The following is a 20,768-nucleotide window of genomic DNA, read 5'->3' on the forward strand; positions in this document are numbered from 1 at the left end:
AGGAATATTTTCAATTTTTATATTTTGCTGCAGTTGGAGGCAAATCAAATCTTGTGACAAACTTCCATCCCCTTTTTATTCCTTGTATCGTTATCAGTGAATTTGCTTTCAGTAGTTAACTTAAGCAGTTTTCACTGACTGCCTGACGCACTTATGTTATGAGAGAGTTTTGTGTCACTTTGTACATAAAACGAAAATGATTTGGATTGAATTCTTTGCTTCGTACATGTTGTGCAGTATATGAAGATCTTAAATGCCGGATCTTTTCCACTTGAGTTTATACTTCTGTGACTCGAGTGCTGGAAATGCCAGTTAACACCTTTAGACCACTGTCTGTGTTTTGGACCTATATAATTTCTGAATGGTAAAAGCTGGGACTGAAGAAATTTCTTATCTTTGCATTTTTTATATATTCCACTTTATTTTTTTTTCATATATTTCATATATATGTATAATTTACTAGATTTTTGCATTCTTGACTTGCATCAATACTCAATACCACTTTTAATGTGAGATGAAAAATGACATAAATAATTGTAATCGAGTTCTTTAAAAAGTATTGAAGTACTCATAGAATAGATGCATTATCATCTAGCTTCTAATATTCGTGTGTAGATGTAGTGCACAGTGATCAGAAGGCATGCATGTGGTAACCTGCCCTGGAATACAATCTTCCACCCCTTACCTTTCACTTAAAATAAAAAAAAAAAGTAGACTTCCAGATTTGTCCCTTCCCTTTCAAGAACTGTCTATTGAAATGGTTTCATTTTTTTTAATTTTCTTTTTTTTTTAAATCTTTTTTCCTCTAATACTGTAGGAAATTACGTCTTAAGAATAGAGCTCCAAAACCATCGTGCTTATGTCTCTACTTGTTCAGCTGGAAAATGACAATTCATATCTGACTCTCTTTTATTTGCTTTCAGGTAACATTGCTTTCCTTCCTAATTGAAACCGAAGTTTCATTCCTTGACTATATTAAAGGCGGGTATGTGATTGGCAACAAACCTTTATTGTTTTCACAATCTCATTGTAATTCACTAATAATTTGTATATGTGCTTTGCATATGATGACTGTAAGTAGTATCTGTAAAGAGCTGTATTGTTTCCTCATTTTAGAGACTGTACTTTCCTACATAAAACCTGCAGATAGTTATTGACTTAAGTTATGGAACTTTGCTTATAATGTTGGAATCAGTGTTGGTACTAAAACACTGAGATTGAGTAATGACCTCTGATCAGCCAGTGAGAATTGGATTAACCGAAAGGGCATTATATATATACTATTAAATTAGTCAAATGCTGTTTTATTTCTTCTGATTACACTGACCTTTGGTGTATTTAATATTGGCATTTATTTAGAGACTTTCCCCTTCAAAGGCATTTTTTCAATACTAATTATGTGAAATTTATAACATGTTCAATTTCTCATTTATTGTCATTTTCCCAAAAGGGAAGTAGGGACAAAAGCATCAAATGGCTTACCCTAGAATATGCCTGGAAATGGGATTGAATCTCAGAAATTCCTGGCTCTTAACCTCCCTGCCAGAACACAATTATTCTCTAAGATAAATGGAAATAATTTGTTATACATTCCTAGGCACTTAATAGGGATTTTTGAGGCATACGGTCTGAATATACATTTCACATTTATTTTAGAGAATTGATTATATGTGAAGAAACAAGTTACTTTTTTGTGCCAGTCTTCAACCAGGCTTCAGCTGAAATAAAAAAGAAGTCTGTGTTGTGTTTTGGCAGTAGCAATATAGGGCTTTGCCTTTGTTCCCAACAGTGGTAATCCTACAGATGAGAATGTGCTTCAGGTTTATTCCTAACACATTCATCATTGAAGTTCATTAAGTTAAAGTGATGCCCCCAATCATAATTGTTAGCTACAGAGAAACTGTCAGTAAGCTATCTTGACAGCCATTGCATTCAAGGTTTTGAAAAACCACAACCAGTTGTACTCCATACTGAACTGATAACTTGTAGAGGGAATGGATCATTGTTAAGATGTACTCCAAACTGTTGACCCTAACCCATGGGCTGCTTCAGAGTGTAACTTTTTTCTCTCTCAAGGACTAACAGCCTCTTTGATGTTTCAGTTCTCCCAAACAAATTTTAAAGTTAGAAAATCCAAATTCACTGCTGTTCGATCTCCGTTCAAGAAAATAAATATTTTCACAAAGGGTGAATTCAGTCTGTTACGTATCTCAAAACACTGTGTCTTTTGGCTCATTAAGATTAAAACTGACAAGAATATTTTATGCGTAGTACTTAAAAATGGGAATGCTTAATTAGGGTTTTTAACATGGATGTAGACATATCCTCTTTAAAATTCTTATTCAATATCTTTGGAGAAATTTGTGATTTGACTTGCTCATTTGCTCGCTCTTTGGTGGCTGAACATATTTTCTCATTTGGATAGGATGCAGAGCCTCTGCAACATTTCAGATTTGATTGTTTGATATTACAATGTTGTATGGTATACACGACGGGTTATGGGTGACCTTCAGAGGGAGTTGTATAGGCCCATCATTGGGGCGTGTAAGTAGTGGGACACATTAGTGGAGGGAAGGGGCTGTGTCAAGGAGCAGCCATCACTCCCCAGAATGGCTGGGGAGCTGGGAGCAGAGCTGGGTAGCAGCTCTGGCAGGGCAGAGTCTCAACAGCCAGGGTCCAGTTGTACAGTACATGGGCAAGGCAAGCAGGGCAGGCCCAGAGATGGTGGCCAGGCTCAATTAAGAGTCCAGATCATCAGGGAAGTTTGTAGTGATGAGGCAGACTGAGGTCAGGGTGGGAAGGCAAACCACAGATCCGGGTCAGGATCAGGTCCTAGTTTATACACTGAGCATAATGTCATATGGCATGGAATATCCCTTTGGCCAGTTTGGGTCAGCTGTCCTGGCTGTGCCCCCTCCCAGCTTCTTGTGCACCTCCAGCCTTCTCAGTCGGTACAGCATGGGAAGCTGAAAAGTCCTTGACTAGTGTAAGCACTGCTCAGCAACAACTAAAACATCAGTGTGTTATCAACATTATTCTCCTACTAAATCCAAAACGCAGCACTGTACCAGCTACTAGGAAGAAAATTAACTCTATCCCAGCTGAAACCAGGACAGATTGCCAGGCTGGCCTATGGTGGACAAGGCAGGGAGGTCAAGCCAGGAATTCAGTCCATGCGTCAAGATCTGGATTAATGGACTCCATGGCCAGGCACGGGCTTGACTGAGCTGGAGACCCATACTCCTCTGATGTAGCTCAGGCAGGGACTGAAGGCTGAGCTGAAATGGGGCTCCTGAGCCAATGGGGGGGCGTGTGGTGGAGGGCCGAGGTGAGTCTGTTTAGGGCCATTTTTAGGCTTTTTTGTACACTCAGGACCCCTACACTTTGTTCCAGTATGCTTCTGGACTGCAGACTATCAAGCTTTTCTAGAATTGCTATCCTTACCTCCAGTTCAGTTCAGTTAACTGGAAACACTGCTGCTGGAATACTTCTTGTCTATGTTTGCTCTCTTTGGATCCTACAGTTTCTCCTCAGAGAAGATTTAATTCAGTTGTTGACTTCATTAGAATCTGTTACAGTTTAGCAAAGGCAAAACTTCCTAACATAGGTCAGGCATGCTGTCAAGGTACTACTTCATCTTTAATATCTGAAGAATACGTTGACTCTGTATGCTATAAAGAATTCTGTCAGCACATTTGCTTGACAAGCTGTTCTGAGGCACCTAGATTGCCATGGTTAGGAAATCAGTTATTTCTATGTTTCTGAGGCCATTTCCAATGATCGGTATGGCTTGTTGTGCCTGCTTTGAATCACTGTGAGTAACAGATAGACAGCTGCTTGAGATAACAGAAGAATACTTGGAGCATCGAGGTTCTGGATGTGATTTCCATATGAACAGTCATGGTCAGTCTGTTGTGTAGCCCTTCTAATTTGTGCAAGTGTTCTGTTTTTAGTAGAGAATCCTAGAGTTTGAGAGAAACAGGTTACTTTTATTAGGACTGCTGTTGCCTTTCTCAGGAACATTCCTGTTGTGGACTTTAACAGAAATAGAAAATGGCCATCCATCTATGTTTACCGTATACGTATACACAAATGCATGAATAAACAGTTTTACCTCTAGTGTAGCTGTTTGTTCTTTGAAGTGTGTTGTACATATATGCCACAACCATCTTATTCCCCATTCATTTAAAATCCATCTCTACAAGAAGAGTGTGTATAAGTAACTGAAGAAGTAAGTTTTATATCTAAATTTGGAAAGAAAAGAATATAGCAGGTGCAGATATAATCTTTTTAGGGTGGTTTATCACATTTCTCACTGAGATGTTACAATACAAGTTAATAAACCTAATTATCTACATTCTATAGACAAATAAGAAATTTTGAACACAAATAATACTTTGTTGTTCTTATTGATATTTTGTAAATATCTTTGTAACTGCAAGTCAAAGAAGACTTGTGATATTAATAATTACCACTTAAGCTTTTTTCCTCTCTTTATATAAAAAAGTATGATTCAGTAGAATGCTCTGTGCTTAAAGTATGAGCAGTAATACTTATCATTTAATTATTTGATATAGAATCTTGTTTAGTCATTCATACAGTTATTTCTGTGTACATGCCAGTGAAAATTGTAGAAGTACTTGTATAAAATGTTACCTACCTTTCTGCAACATCTACAGTTTTGTAAACATGACCAGGAGGCTGAGACTCAGAGTCATTTTCTTAGCTTTTCTCTTCCTTCATTCGTCTCATTTAATACTACTACATATCAGTTGCAGTCCAGTTGACAGATTTTGAAGGAAGGGGAAGGAGAAGATTATTTTGTCATTAATCAGTCTGTTTTCCCTTCAAGTATGTCCTCCAAAATTGGGGGGTTTTTTTAGTTCCCTTTTTTTTCTTCCATTTAGTTAGCAAGGGGAAGAAAACACTAATTCTGCAATAGACACAATATTGGCTCTTTCATAAATGGATGCTTATGAAATACTTCATGTTCAGAACTTTCATTGTAATTGATTTGAGGTGTCTAGAACTAATACTGATTTAATGGAAATCTTGACAGCTTTAACTGCGACAAATTGGGGTTACAGTATTGATTTCATTTATGTTTTGAGTCTGCATCTGTTTAATTGGGATATTCCATTATAAGTATCATCAATATGACTGTTGTTTTTTTAAAGAGCTTTGAAGAATGAAATAGAAGTTTGTCCATAAATTCTAATTCCGTTTTACTACGTAACGCTGGATTTTATAGCAGTATGGCAGGAAAGAGGTGGATGTCTCTTTTGCATCTGAATATTGCATTAAGTGGTGCCATCGTAGTAGCTGGCTTTTCCTTACATCTTGATACTGAATCGCATATTTTGCCACACTGACCTTCCCACATCTAAAATAGGTACATGTGCTAAAAATTAATGGGTATTTCAAAATCTGATTTCTCCTGCCACTTACCAATTAATAACATATTCCTATCAAAACACCTCCAAATATATGAATAAGCTCAGGAATGTAAGGGATATGGCCTTGAAGAGGAATGCAATTGAAATTATCCTGGTTTACAGGAATGACTGTCAAACAGTTCATTTATAGTCTGCTCTGTTTTTGTCTGGAAGAGAGACCAGGAGCCAAAAAGCTGCAAGACTTAATGGACAGAAAGGATATTTCTGTGCAGAAGTTTCTAGCCTGTTTGACTTATTAGAATAGGGAGTGAGCTAACAAGTTATTCTAGGCATTTGTAAATCAATAAAATTCAGGAGCTGAATCCTTTTGCAACTCAAAAATACTAAGTCATCTCTTCTGTCCCAGATTAGTGGAAGATAACAGGAAATGTTTTCCTGCCATCGTGTTAAAAGCCTTACTTTCATCCAGGTTTTTGGAAATGAACACCCACACATTGTTTGGATTCTAAGGGCTTTGGACATACATTTTTTACTGAACTGTATTGAATCATTGATGGTCAAAATGGAAATTTAGAACTCCTTTCGTGACAGCTATTTTCATCCAACCAGTACACCATATAATGTAATGGCATGCATATTTGATGTTTAGAGGAGACCTCATGTGAGATACAGTTATGAAGCAAGGGATGCCATAGCTACATATTTTGGAGGCTTTACCGTGTATTTCTTGTATCCTTGGAGAATAATAGGGAGTAATAAGACTATATAAGAGGAAGATCTTGTAGAGCCTTTATCAGAAAAATCTTCTTTATGTTGGTACGGCAAACAAGCATCTGCAAAGGGGAAATTATAAAATAACTGTCACTGGGGACTTAAATGCCATGGAGAGGATACAGCCTCTTGGTAGTGTTAGTTACTCCATTAGCCCCGTTGTAGAGTTCTGCGCAGTAAGTGGTCCTCAAACCTTCAACAGCTCCCCCCCGCTAACAGACCAGCTGGTTGTCACTCTGAAGCCACAGGAGGAAATTCATGATTCCTTCCAATGTACTGTTTAAAAAAACCTAATCATTACAAATGTTATCAAGCCTAGTCAAAAGCTACATCCAGACTTAGTTTGTTCCCTTATGTATATCAGTGCTGATAGAACTCTTATTAAAAGACGATAGGTTTCACCTTGCTCTCCCAAAGAAACAAACACAATGGCTGCTCTGTGGCTGTGAGGTGAAGATTACTGTTCCTTTTAAGATACTTTCTTCATTTCTCGTGGTAGTATAGGGTAAAATCACCTGTCCAGGTATCAGATAGATCATGTCTTTCTATACCAACTAAATTCTGGCAGAGTAGTAATGATCTATCTAGCTCTGAATCCATAAGGCACATTGCTGTGCTTGGATAGTCTACCTGAGTTCTCCCTTCGGACAGGACATTCAGCAGCTCAGCCTGCCTAGCCAGGTGTCAGTGTTTTAGCGGCTTCTGTGCAAAGCCTCATGACCTCACAACATCACTGATGTAGCAGGTGTCATGAGCTTTTAATGTAGCTCCTTGGAGAACTATACAGATGGAAAAGCAGGGACACAGCCTTAGCCAAAAAATTTCCTTATCAGAAACAGTAAATTTTGTTGTCTTTATGTGCTTTAAAATCTGCATCATTTAATCAGGCACCTAAATTTGTCTCGAAGACTTCAATTTTATATGCTTTTTTAAATTTTGAGCATCCTTATTCTGAATTAATGATTTTTTAGGTCATGTCCCTTACACAAAATACAGAAATCAATAATCTTATTAAAAAATATGTTATTGTTCATGAAGGTTAATATGTTAATAATAACAGTAACCTAATAACATGTACTTGATACAACCTAAGAATTAGTCTGTTAAAAAGAAATAAAATACGTAGTAGAAATAAAAACAGGACAGTGGACTTTCAGATATATTCATTACATTTAATTTGGTTCTAGAATAACATGTGTTACCATGAAAACACTTCTTAAAATGTCATCCAGATTGATTTCCCAGTAATCCCATTTGGCTTCCAAAGTAGTTGTATCTTATGTTTTCATGACACACACCCTTTAAATTAGCCTTCCTGGATTAATTTTTTAGTTACGGCTGGTTAATTTTTTCAGTCCTGGTGAAATAGTAGAGAAATTAATACCTTTTCTTAATAATCTTTCACACAAAATACACATGTTCACAATATTACAGCTGCTTTTGAAAATATTTTCTCCAGTGGTACTAATTTGAAGTTGAATTGTTTGTTTGAAAGACCCAGTTTTGTTTTCAAAAAATGTTTAATTACAATTCGATAATTTTGACTACAAGGGTTGACCTTTATTTTGTACCTTTTTGCAATTTATTATTTCTTTCCTCAGAGGTCACTGGTGCCTTGTGTACCTTAGGCTTCTATGTCTCTTTTCCATGAGATCATATTCAGAGGGATGTTTCAGATACAGAATGATAGAATCGTTTAGGTTGGAAAAGACCTTTAAGATCATTGAGTCCAACTGTTAGCACTGCCAAGTCCACCACTAAACCATGTCCCTAAGTCTTTTAAATACCTCCAGAGATGGTGACTCAACCACTTCCCTGGGCAGCCTGTTCCAATGCTTGATAAACCTTTCAAGTGAAGAAATTTTTCCTCATGTCCAATCTAAACTTCCCCTGGCGCAACGTGAGGCCATTTCCTCTCGTCCTATCGCTTGTTACTTGGGAGAAGAGACCGACACCCACCTTGCTACAACCTCCTTTCAGGTAGTTGTAGAGCGCGATAAGGTCTCCTCTGAGCCTCCTTTTCTCCATACATATGTTGTATGATATATGAAACAAAATGGTCATTGAAAACATAGGGCAGTCACAGTGCGGGTTTGCCCTAACAGAGTTTGTTCTAGCTTTCCTGGTTCTCTGTAAGACATGAATGACATTCTCTGTGGCCATGAGTCCATAATACAAAGCGACAGTTGCATTAAGAGTGGGATCCAGTTTGCTGAACTATATAGGCATTTAATGCCATTTTAGACTCCCAGAAATTTCCATGGTGTAGTAAGTACCCTGGGGGCTCTAAAATAACATTAGGAACCTATATTTAGGAAACTGAAATCTAATCTGTGTACAGTCATCTATAAATTGTTGAAATAAAGTAATTGGTTTAAGTTCTTGCATATTTTTCTATAGCAGTATCATCGAAATGCACATACAGATGGAAACAAATTCTAGAGATGTAGACATCTGTTTTGATCTTATATCAGGATTTTTATAATTGTCAAATTGGCAGATACTGTAATATGCATACTCTTCTGCTTGGACAAAAATCATAGTCCAGATTACAGTGGATTGTAAATGGGAGAGGGAGTTTTTCTAGTTTACCAGATGGGTTTCTGTTATCTGGAGCAGTATACATTTACTATAGATACACTGCTGTCCTGGTTTCGGCTGGGATAGAGTTAATTTTCTTCCCAGTAGCTGGTACAGTGCTGTGTTTTGGATTTAGTAGGAGAGTAATGTCGATAACACACCGATGTTTTAGTTGTTGCTGAGCAGTGCTTACACTAGTCAAGGACTTTTCAGCTTCCCATGCTGTACCGACTGAGAAGGCTGGAGGTGCACAAGAAGCTGGGAGGGGGCACAGCCAGGACAGCTGACCCAAACTGGCTAAAGGGATATTCCATGCCGTATGACGTCATGCTCAGTATATAAATTAGGGGAAAGCTGGCCGGGGGGGGCTGCTGCTCGGGGACTGGCTGGGCATCCATTGGCAGGTGGTGAGCAATTGCATCATGCATCACTTGCTTTTGTATATTCTTTTTTTATTATTTAAGTATTAAACTGTCTTTATCTCAACCCACGAGTTTTCTCACTTCTACTCTTCCGATTCTCTCCCCCATCCCACTGAGGGGGAGTGAGCGAGTGGCTGTGTGGTGCTCAGTCGCCGGCTGGGGTTAAACCATGACAACCGCTTTGAGAAATACTCCAGAAACTGATGCTATCAGTCATTGCCTGTAGTCACATGAAAATTGACTGTCCTTTTTGCCATTAGATGTGGTTCTAATATTTTTTCTTTTACTTTTGTTAGCCATTTTCTTTTTTAATCTTGTTTTACTGTGCTTTCTCTTGTTTCTGTCTTGAATTCAGAATCTGTGAAACTCATTTCTTCTTACCAATTGGATCAGAGTAGCTGATCCAGGAAATGAGTTTACAAGTAAGTTTTCCTGTTCTTATGCAGAAGAAAAGCTGTTTGAGGTTTTTTTCTCAGTGACACATTCTTCAGCATGCTGAAGGATTTCTGTAGTTCATGTACCTGACATGTAATGCTTGGAGGAGTCTTGTTTTACTCTTCAAACATTGCACCACACCAAAGCCCTTAAAATTTAAGTACAGGGAGATTATAGCCCAAAAGCAGTTTTGCTTAGCGATGCCAATAAGGACTGTAAGCATAAATCTAGAAATGGTATTGTATTAGACTTTTTTGTTATTGTTTTTCCTAATGTGTTATTATCTGAGGAAGACAACTTTTCTGCAAACTATAATGATGGTTGTAGAAAACTAGTTGACACGCACTTCTTAGGATCTTTATTCTTACAACTCACTGACAGTGCAGAAGGACATTGTGATTAAGAAGGCACAGGGCCTGACATTTGGGTACAGATCAAACATAATCTGACTTGTCATGTCATTAAAAATTTTTTGGTGAAACTGCATAAAGCAGAATGCAGAAGTATTGGCAGAAAACTTCTCTCATAAAGCGTAGGTCTCTCAGCTTTTCAGAGATTGCAGCAGCTTTCACTGGGTTTTTTTTTGTTGAAGTCCATATTGAGGCCACAGTGTTTTTAGACATATTCCAGGCTGAAGATGTTCCAAGGACTATTCTTGATACTGTGGGCATTGGTAGGCTTTTACCACTTTCTGGAGACAAAGTCCACCCATAACCTAGCTTAGTTTGCATTAGCCTTGATCAGTATGATAAAGTGATTCCATGTGAATTTTTTTTTCATACCCAGCTTTTTATGAAATAACTAGTATTTTCTCTGGGCACGTCAGGTTATTTAAGCAGTAAAACCACTACTGCAAGGCCAGGTGTCAGGCTGTTGATGTTTAATCTAAAAGTGCGTGAGTTAAATCTGTTCAGTAACTTTCAAAGAGCTTTAATGTTTGCTAATTTGGTCATTAAGTTCATAGTTACACACACTGAGAGGCAGAAATTCGAAGGAAGGTGTAAAAGACTCTGAGCAAAAAGTCAATTTTCAAATTTATACAAACTCTTTTTCCTGATAGAGTGTTACTAGCTAAGAGATTATCTCCAGAACAACAGTATTTTGTCCTGAAGGAAGTTGCAGAACAGAACTGCGTTTAATTGGATTGTCACTCTGTAAAAGTCTATTAACGATTAATTTTTCTGACAATAAGTCTATGCTAACAACTGATCCATGCACGATAATGGCTTTATTTAGCTATTGCTCCAAATACAGATCTTTATATTCCTGCTTTCAGATTTTACTTTTGTCTTCCAAGAATTACCTTGATATGCTCACTCAAAGTATTGACTATGTTCATCACATGAAAGAAACCCACTGCCAAAAACTATGATATCCTGTCCAAAGATTTTATGCATAGCATGATTTCAAACATGTTCTGATTGAAGACACAGTTCTAGTGTTAAGAAAAGGAGCAAATTAATAAAAGCCTACTTCCCTTGTCAAAGTCTTCCATGACTAGGGAAAAAATATGTCCAAGGAAAAATCAGTATTACTGTTGAAAATGAATTAATAATGTTTATGGATATTAATAACCTTATTAATGATTTTGGATTTTTCATAAACAATGAAAAAAGGAAGGATGGAGTAAAGTAACTGTTTTCAGTGTGTTAATAAAATAGTGTTGCATAGCTCTTGGCTGGAACCTTATAAAAGAGTATTTTCAGTGTTTATTTCCTGTATTAGAAAGTCAGTGTCCTACAGTTTGTCCACAAACAATGTTATAATCTCTTGTTTATTTTTCCACATAACAGTAAAACTATTAATAAGATTTGTATTTGCTTTTTGTACAGAACCCAAATCAATTTCACAGTAGCTATTGATTTCACAGCCTCAAATGGTAAGAATAAAAATAAACATCTTGTGTATGTATGTGCTATGTTCAGTTTTAAGTGTATATATGTGTGTGTGTGTGTATGTATCTATATCAGTATTCTGTTTAATTTCATTGTATTATTGATTATCTGTATGCCTGGCACCACCTGGAATCAGGATTCCATTTTGCTGAGCAACAGACTAGAGGCCAATTCCTGTCCAGAAAAGCAGAGCAAACAGAACAGCAAACAAAACAGATAGAAACTCAAAAAGTTACATATAGAATTGAAAAAGTAGGAGCAGTTTGCAAATATTTATGTACTTTCTGATTTTTTTGTTTTGTTTTATATTATTGCTGGGAGAAAACTGACTAACTTAGAAGACCCCCTTGAGAGGGGCAAAAGGAAGGAGTGAAGTGGGGTGAAGCAGAGATAAGTTTTGATCCTCCTCCAAAGCTGCTTTCAGAATGTCATAATACTTCCGTAAATTTCATCTTAAAAGTGTATATCATATTATAAAATGACACAAATCTACAAGTCTAATTACAGTTTCTTGCTGCCCTTTCAACGCTGAAGGTTTACAGCTACTACTGTTCACCTATTAAAAACGTATTCAGAACATTGCATTACCTGATACAACCATAGTTATGTATATAGGAAATAAGTTAATTTTCTTTTAATGATCTTTTCTTTCCAATTTCTGCTTTCTTAGATTTCTAACATTTTTAAAAGAGAAAATTTTGAAGTGATTCAGTTTTAAAGTAAATCTGATCCTTGATTCAACAGGTAACCCTTCACAGCCTACTTCACTGCACTACATGAATCCCTATCAGCTGAATGCTTATGGCATGGCACTGAAAGCAGTAGGTGAAATAATTCAGGACTATGATAGTGATAAAATGTTCCCAGCTCTAGGTTTTGGAGCTAGACTGCCTCCAGATGGAAGAGTATCACATGAATTTGCACTGGTAAGTAAATAAATATTTATATATTATTTGAATTTCTTTAGTACAATAAAATTTTGGGACTTAAGGTTGCAGTCTTAAGCAATTACTGGACAAGTAAAGAACAGAGAATGTGCTAATTCTTCTGTCTAAAAGACTGTTTCAAAATTTTTCATCATAGTGAAGTTACTGAGAGAAATCCAGAGTCAAAAAGTCCCTGTAGGCCAAAAATAGTAATAAAGAAAAGTAATCATCTATAACCTCAGCTGTAGCAGCATGAGAAACAGATGCTTGAAAGACTTCAGATTGAAGCTAATCTATCTTAAGAAGCAAGTGAATCATGATCCAAGATAATCTTTCATTATTGTTATTGTTCTCTCTCATTTTCTGGGATCTCTTTATCTTTTACAGGCTGCTAGTTTAGAGACATAAAGATAACTAAATGGACTATAACCTGAGGTGACAAGAACAAATCTGAGACTGGTCCATGTGCCAGTTAAATTACAAACCTAAAATCTAACAGGATTTGCCAGAAAGGTTGATGCGTTATAACTGATGCTTGTGATTAGTGTGGATGTTTATCTACTTGCTTATTTTGAGTTTTTTGTTCTTCTCTGAGTAGGATAAAGTTGTCAGAATTACAGCAAGTGTAGGTATATCGGGTGAGTTTTAATTAGATAGCAGCAAAGACATGGCAGAAGACTGGTGATTGTAGATGTGTATTTCTTCTGTCAACCTGTGCTAGAAAACAATGCCACATGTCTTATCTCAAGGAAAGGCTTTTCACATGGATAGTAATTTAAAACATGTGCAATTGCAGATAATTCACTTGAATCACAGACTTCCTTTGGACTTTTGTGTAGCAAGTTCAATTATATTGATATATATAATCTTAAGGCTATTAAAACAGCAGCCTTATTCCTGGCTACTTTCAGTTTTAAAAGTTGTTTCTAAAATTAATTCAGTTAATTCATGAGGCATTGTGGTGCTTTTACAGAGGAAAAAAGTCTTTTTTTCCTTCCTCCATATATAAACATATATAGGTGTCTCCCATTTAATGCTAAGCAGTGTTTTCAACACTCTATTTTAATGTTCTAGATCAATTCCATCAAAAAATCCCCTTTGCTTTTCTAGATTCTCAGGGAGGTATACTCTGCCTCAGAATGACATACTGGCACATTAAGCCAATGAGGTGTTTGCACATGAAGGAGAGTAAGGTGATTTGGAAGGTTTTGAAGCCTTACGTGGATCATTTGTCTGGCCTGACATGGGTCAGTAATCTGGGATTTAGCTTATATGTTTGTATTGTCATCTGTAAATAGGTATCCTCATTATAGAGTCACTATCGAGATAGGTAGTAAAATGCCTACCCAAAGAATTTACAGTCCCAGCCATATCAGTGGATTCCCAAAGAATAAGTTCCTTTCTTCATCTGTTTATACCAGGTTGAAAATCAGTTTTCCAATGCAGAAACATTGTACCAAAACAATGATGAGTTTATAGTTTACCTTATACTCACATAGTGTATGAACATGAGGATCTAGCTACCATTTCTTTTTTTCACATCTTTAAAATAAGAAATTATTGAGCCAGAATTGTGCTCCTAAACATGATTCCAGTTTTACATCGGCCCTGTAATTCATACGTTAAATCCTCATGGGGAAATGCCTGTTACTGTTGCATGTAAGAAAGACTGTTTAATTCTACTTAAGATGGTATTTGTGCCTAGGAGCCAGTTCCAGTGATTCAGACTGCATATAACATGAGGCTGCTAGAACCTCCTTCCCTAAGCAGTTATCACTCACAACCAGCCATGGCGCTTACATTGGGCATTTGTAGTATACTCTCTGAATAGATCCTAGAATGCTTATGTCTTTGCCACTTAAAAATGTACACTGGGTAGTGTTCACTTCGTGATTACTTTTAGTGATTGATCATCTCTTATTTTCATTAGAATGGAAACCCTCAAAATCCATACTGCCATGGAATTGATGGTGTAATGGAGGCATATTACAGGAGTCTAAAATCTGTACAGCTTTATGGACCAACAAACTTTGCCCCTGTAATTAATCACGTAGCCAGGTAAGCATCACAACAGGTACTTTGCAGAAACTTCTTATTGTCAGTACAACTGTCACATATAAAAGGCTAACATTTTTACATCATGCTAAATATTGAAAAAGGTATTTACAGTTGTTTTGTTTATTCGGTCTAACATGATTAACTTGTACCTTTGAGTAGGTTTGAAGACCATGTGCTAGTATTATGCAGAATTTCATTGCTGATTAAAAATAAATGCAAGTGATCCAGTTGATCCACCCTGTGTTAAAATCTTAGGAGAAATCATAATGAAAGAAAATTTTTGAGAGATCACTCTGCCATGTTCCTTTTTTGTCCTTTGGAGTATTTTTGCTTCACAGAAAAGACATAAATCTATCAAAAAATTTATAAAATGGATTTTTTTTTTTAGGCATATGTAGTTCGTCTAATCTCAAAACGTCCAAATCGTCAACAAAATTTTCTAGGGCGCTCTGTGGCAACAATTCCCAGCTGGTGGTGGTACTGTTAAGGCAATAGTACAGCAGCCACCGTTGGAGAGCCATGGTGCTGCGTTATGCAACACCTCATCTAACTTCTCAAAGTAAAACCCTTCTTGTGTTTGTAGAAGTTTCTTACGAAGGATAATGTTGCCTTATTTTGGCAGACAAGATCTTGACTTTACAGTATACCTCCATGTGTTGGTACAGGAAAAGTGGTATGTCTCAGATAATTTAGCTAACTACCTGAACAGATTTTATTTTATTTATACATACAGAGAAAGAACTAATGTTTATAAGATAAAGTGGTAGGGATGTGTAAATTATTGTACTGTTAATGTTTTATTTATGAGCTTGCAGTATAGTTAATTGTTAGAGCAAGAAATATTTATTTACTGTCTGTTCTTGCGGTTGTTAGTTCTACAGCCTAATGAAAAATAATTTGCAAATTCTATGGTGCAAAGAATTTTCTGTGCACCCTAGCATGGCTAGATACCTGATTTCAGTTATCTATCACTAGGATTAGTTGTTCTATCTTCGAATCATACCATTCAAATTATGTACATGTATATTCCATTGCTTGTCTTTAGCAACTAGCTGTCTCCTTTTAATCTTTCCTTTGACAGGATCTCTCCAGTAGCAGTTTTCAGATTGTGAGGAAATATGCCAATCCTTGTGACAGCTGAATTCTGTATATGTGGCATTCAGTATCTGCATTAGCCATGTTAACTGGAAATCTAACCCATTGACTTTTCTAGCTCGCTCTTCTTCTTTAGAACTGGTCGTATCAGCTGAGCTGGCTGGTTCAGAATTTGGCAATTAACCTCAAGCCTCCTGTTCATTGCAAAAATTGAAATTCTTGATCTAGTACCATCAAAGCATTGGCATAAATTGAGTTCCATTTCTCAGCAGTTGTTTCTCAGGAATGTTTGTCAACTTTTGCAGAATTACACAAGCCCGTCACCAGCATTTGTAGTTCTTCCACTGAACTTTTGTCTAAATATCAAGTTGTTGCAAACTTTGGGAACTCCCTTCTGGTAGCAAATCACACTAAATTATAGAGGAAAAGCTAAGTATCGTCATGAGGATTTCCACTGCATGATCATCCTTAATACAATCCATGTATCGGTCCAGTTCTCAGTAACATCATTTTCTTTCACGGGTCAGTTTCTTGGCTATTCTATTGACTTTCACAGACATCATACTAGAAATTGTGATCTAGCCTGCCGTTACTCTTTGAAGGTACCTTCAGTCTCAAAGAAATGTCTTCTTCCCAAATCCCTCCTATTACAACTATGCCTCTGATGACATCTCTGGAAACAATGAGAGATGCCGGGGGAGGGGAACCTCAATCCATCCCACTCGTACCACTTTGATGCCAGGACCAGCAATAGATGCCCAGAGCCTGGAGAAGGAACACAGGTCAGCAGGAGAGCGCCTGAAGAGCAGCACAAAGGAACTCCAGCCAGTAAGACAGCTTCATCGGGGGCCCAACTTCAATGCTTCTATGCAAACGCACGTAGCATGGGGAATAAACAAGAGGAGTTAGAGACGTGCGCACGCCTGCAGGGCTACGACCTTATTGGCATCACGGAGACATGGTGGGATGGCTCCTATGATTGGAGTGTTGGGATGGAGGGATACAGGCTCTTTAGGAAGGACAGGCAGGGGAGACGAGGAGGGGGTGTCGCCCTCTATGTCAACGACCAGCTGGAGTGCATGGAGCTCTGCCTGGGGATGGATGAGGAGCCGACCGAGAGCTTGTGGGTCAGGATTAAAGGAAGGGCAGGGACAGGTGACATTATGGTGGGGGTCTGCTACAGGCCACCCGACCAGGAAGACTGAGCGGATGAGGCCCTCTATAGACAGATAGGAGCAGCCTCACGCTCACAAGCCCTGGTCCTCATGGGGGACTTCAACTACCCCGACATCTGTTGGAGGGACAACATAGCAGGGCATAAGCAATCCGGGAGGTTCCTGGAATGCGTCGATGATAACTTCCTTCTCCAAGTGGTAGAGGAGCCAACAAGGAGAGGTGCTACGCTGGACCTTGTTCTCACCAACAAGGAGGGTCTGGTGGGGAATGTGAAGCTCAAGGGCAGCCTGGGCTGCAGTGACCACGAAATGGTGGAGCTCAAGGTGGAGCACCGAGGAGGGCGCACAGCAAGCTCACTCCCCTGGACTTCAGGAGAGCAGACTTTGGCCTCTTGAGGGATCTGCTTGGTAGAGTGCCATGGGACAAAGCCCTGGAGGGAAGAGGGGCCCAAGAAAGCTGGGTAATAGTCAAGGATCACCTCCTGCAAGCTCAGGAGCGATGCATCCCAGCAAAGAGGAAGTCAGGCAAAAACGCCAGGAGGCCTGCATGGATGAACAAGGAGCTCCTGGACAAACTCAGACACAAAAAGGAAGCCTACAGAGGGTGGAAGCAAGGACAGGTAGCCTGGGAGGAATGCAGAGAAATTGTCCGAGCAGCCAGGGATCAGGTTAGGAAAGCTAAAGCCCTGATAGAATTAAATCTGGCCAGGGAGGTCAAGGGCAACAAGAAAAGATTCTATAGGTACGTCAGTGATAAAAGGAAGACGAGGGAAAATGTGGGCCCTCTCTGGAAAGAAACAGGAGACCTGGTTACCCGGGACATGGAGAAGGCGGAGGTACTCAATGACTTTTTTGCCTCAGTCTTCACCGGCAAGTGCTTGAGCTTCACTGCCCAAGCCGCAGAAGGCAAAGGCGGGGACTGGGAGAATGAAGAGCCGCCCACTATGGGAGAACATCAGGTTCGAGACCATCTAAGGCACCTGAAGGTGCACAAGTCCATGGGACCTGATGAGATCCATCCGTGGGTCCTGAAGGAACTGGCAGATGAAGTTGCTAAGCCACTATCCATCGTATTTGAGAAGTCGTGGCAGTCCGGTGAAGTTCCCACTAACTGGAAAAGGGGAAACATAACCCCCATTTTTAAAAAGGGAAAAAAGGAAGACCCGAGGAACTACAGGCCAGTCAGTCTCATGTCTGTGCCTGGGAAGATCATGGAACACATCCTTCTGGAAGCTATGCTAAGGCACCTGGGGGACAGGGAGGTGATTGGAGACAGCCAGCATGGCTTCACCAAGGGCAAGTCCTGCCTGACCAACCTAGTGGCCTTCTATGATGGAGTGACTACATCAGTGGACATGGGAAGGGCTAGAGATGTTGTCTATCTGGACCTCTGTAAGGCCTTTGACATGGTCCCCCACAACATCCTTCTCTCTAAACGGGAGAGGTATGGATTTGATGGGTGGACTGTCCGGTGGGTGAGGAATTGGTTAGATGGTTGCATCCAGAGGGTAGTGGTCAACGGCTCAATGTCCAGATGGAGATTGGTGACGAGTGGCATCCCGCAGGGGTCCGTGTTGGGACCGGTACTGTTTAATATCTTCATCAATGACATAGACAGTGGGATCAAGTGCACCCTCAGCAAGTTTGCAGATGACACCAAGCTGAGTGGTGCGGTCGACATGCCAGAGGGACGGGATGCCATCCGGAGGGACCTGGACAAGCTGGAGAAGTGGACCTGTGTGAACCTCGTGAGGTTTCACAAGGCCAAGTGCAAGGTCCTGCACCTGGGTCGGGGCAACCCCCGGTATCAATACAGGCTGGGGGATGAAGGGATTGAGAGCAGCCCTGCCGAGAAGGAGGTGGGGATACTGGTGGATGAAAAATTAGATATGAGCTAGCAACGTGCACTTGCAGCCCAGAAGGCCAATCGCATCCTGGGCTGCATCAAAAGAAGCGTGGCCAGCAGGTCGAGGGAGGGGATTCTGCCCCTCTACTCCGCTCTGGGGAGACCCCACCTGGAGTACTGCGTCCAGCTCTGGAGCCCTCAGCATAAGAAAGACACGGACCTGTTGGAGCGGGTCCAGAAGAGGGCCATGAAAATGATCAGGGGGATGGAACACCTCTCCTATGAAGAAAGGCTGAGAGAGTTGGGGTTGTTCAGCCTGGAGAAGAGAAGGCTTCATGGAGACCTTCTTGCAGCCTATCAGTACTTAAATGGGGCTTATAAAAAAGATGGCGGCAGACTTTTTAGCAGGGCCTGTTGCGACAGGACAAGGGGGAATGGCTTTAAACTAAAGGGGGGTAGATTTAGACTAGATCTAAGGAAGAATTTTTTTAGGCTGAGGGTGGTGAAACACTGGCACAGGTTGCCCAGAGAGGTGGTGGATGCCCCATCCCTGGAAACGTTCAAGGTCAGGTTGGACGGGGCTCTGAGCAACCTGATCTAGTTGAAGATGTCCCTGCCCATGGCAGGGGGGTTGGACTAGGTGACCTTTAAAGGTCCCTTCCAACCCAAACTATTCTATGATTCTATGAATTTTAAATACTACTATCCTGTTGTGATCTCGGAACTCTTCAGAAGCTCTTTAAGCAGATAATGAGTTTATCACCGTTCCCCCAGCTAGGGCGTTATCTAAATTACACCAGATTCAACCTAGTGTTTTGTCATCTCCCCTCCTCATATAAGATCTTTCTTGCAAAAGACTTAAGAATGTTTTATTCTTTAGAAAATTTGAAATAACCAAGTTACTGTTCCATTTCTTCAGTGTAGGTATGTAGACAGTATTAAGTGCTCAGAAAGAATAACGAATTTTTATTTACTCTCTCATCATCCCTTGTCACTGCAGTCATCATTGAAAAGAGTATAAGCATTGTAGAAAAATGAGATAAAAGAGATTTCAGCCTGGTCGTGAAAATGTATTCCACAGTAGGTCTTGCTTATCTAGATATTTAACTATCAGTCCCTACTGCCAGCATGCAAATAGATTCAGCAGGTTCATTGTCTGTGTGGCTTTTCTACCCATCTGTATCTTGGGGAGGGAGAGGGAGGAATGTGATGGCTTTCTGTGGGTTGTAGTTTCCATTTCACCCACATTCCTCCAAACTCTTGTAAATGTTGTGGTTACAGCATCTTATTTGTTGGCAGTACTCGCTTGCAAATGCACTGTGTAACATCAGAGTTAGAATTTTCTAAGCACATGCAATCATCATAAGCATCATTAGAACGTATCCTGTTCAGTGACCCAGGCCTTTCATGTTCAGTGACCAATAAAATAGTGAGTTTTTTGACAGTCATATTCTGTACTCGGGCATATATTCCACAGTATTCATATGGAGACTAATTTTTTTTTTTTTTACTGCTCTCCATACTACTCATTGCTACTTCTATTACAAGGTTCTACTATTTGACTCCTTCACAGCACCAAGAGCCTTCATGAAAGTAGGAACTATACTGGCCGCTGTCAAGTGAAGCAGCAAGTGGAGCAGCCTGCTCCACACAAAAAAAGTTCTTCGCTAACTATATAGGACACTTTGACCCTTGGGAGTTGAAGACAAATGAACTGAAGTCTTAGTTTCTGGTATGCAGGCCATAGAGTTCAGTGGGGCTGCTACGGATTCACTGTCTTTCAGGACTTTCCAAATCTTCAAAAGCTGCTCATTTTTAAAGAGCAGTTGCTTCTTGGGTCCTTTGGCTGAGGTGGGACTAGAATGGCACTGGAGGTGTTTTGTCTTGTATTTGTGTACAGCACAGGGAGAAGCTTGAGTCTTGAAAGGACATCTATGGGTGGTGCAAAGAGATGAATATCTAAGCCAGGGTTGCAGGATGCATGTTCAGCCATTTTACAAATGTGCACATAAATGTGAACTATAAATCTGCAAGCATGGTCAACAGTAAGTAACCTGGTTTTGTAAGACAAAAAAAAAAAAAGAAATATTTATGCAATGTGCTGATTCTTGATAAATTTTATTTATGCTATAAAACTAACTATTCAATATTAATGTATGCCCTTTGTAC

General features: G+C 39.4%; 1 protein-coding gene across 2 annotated transcripts in view; it reads left to right on the forward strand.

Annotated features, from left to right (window-relative positions):
* CPNE8 (copine 8) overlaps positions 1-20,768 on the forward strand; it is a 117,781-nt gene that overhangs the window by 81,560 nt on the left and 15,453 nt on the right. For both annotated transcript variants that reach the window (XM_076328923.1, XM_076328926.1), the window contains 4 exons: positions 924-985; positions 11,437-11,483; positions 12,244-12,425; positions 14,356-14,483. In XM_076328923.1, the coding sequence (XP_076185038.1) occupies positions 924-985; positions 11,437-11,483; positions 12,244-12,425; positions 14,356-14,483 (419 nt within the window). The remainder of the gene's footprint in view (positions 1-923; positions 986-11,436; positions 11,484-12,243; positions 12,426-14,355; positions 14,484-20,768) is intronic.

The sequence above is a fragment of the Aptenodytes patagonicus genome, chromosome 1 (assembly GCF_965638725.1).
Source record: "Aptenodytes patagonicus chromosome 1, bAptPat1.pri.cur, whole genome shotgun sequence".
NCBI classification, from domain to species: domain Eukaryota; kingdom Metazoa; phylum Chordata; class Aves; order Sphenisciformes; family Spheniscidae; genus Aptenodytes; species Aptenodytes patagonicus.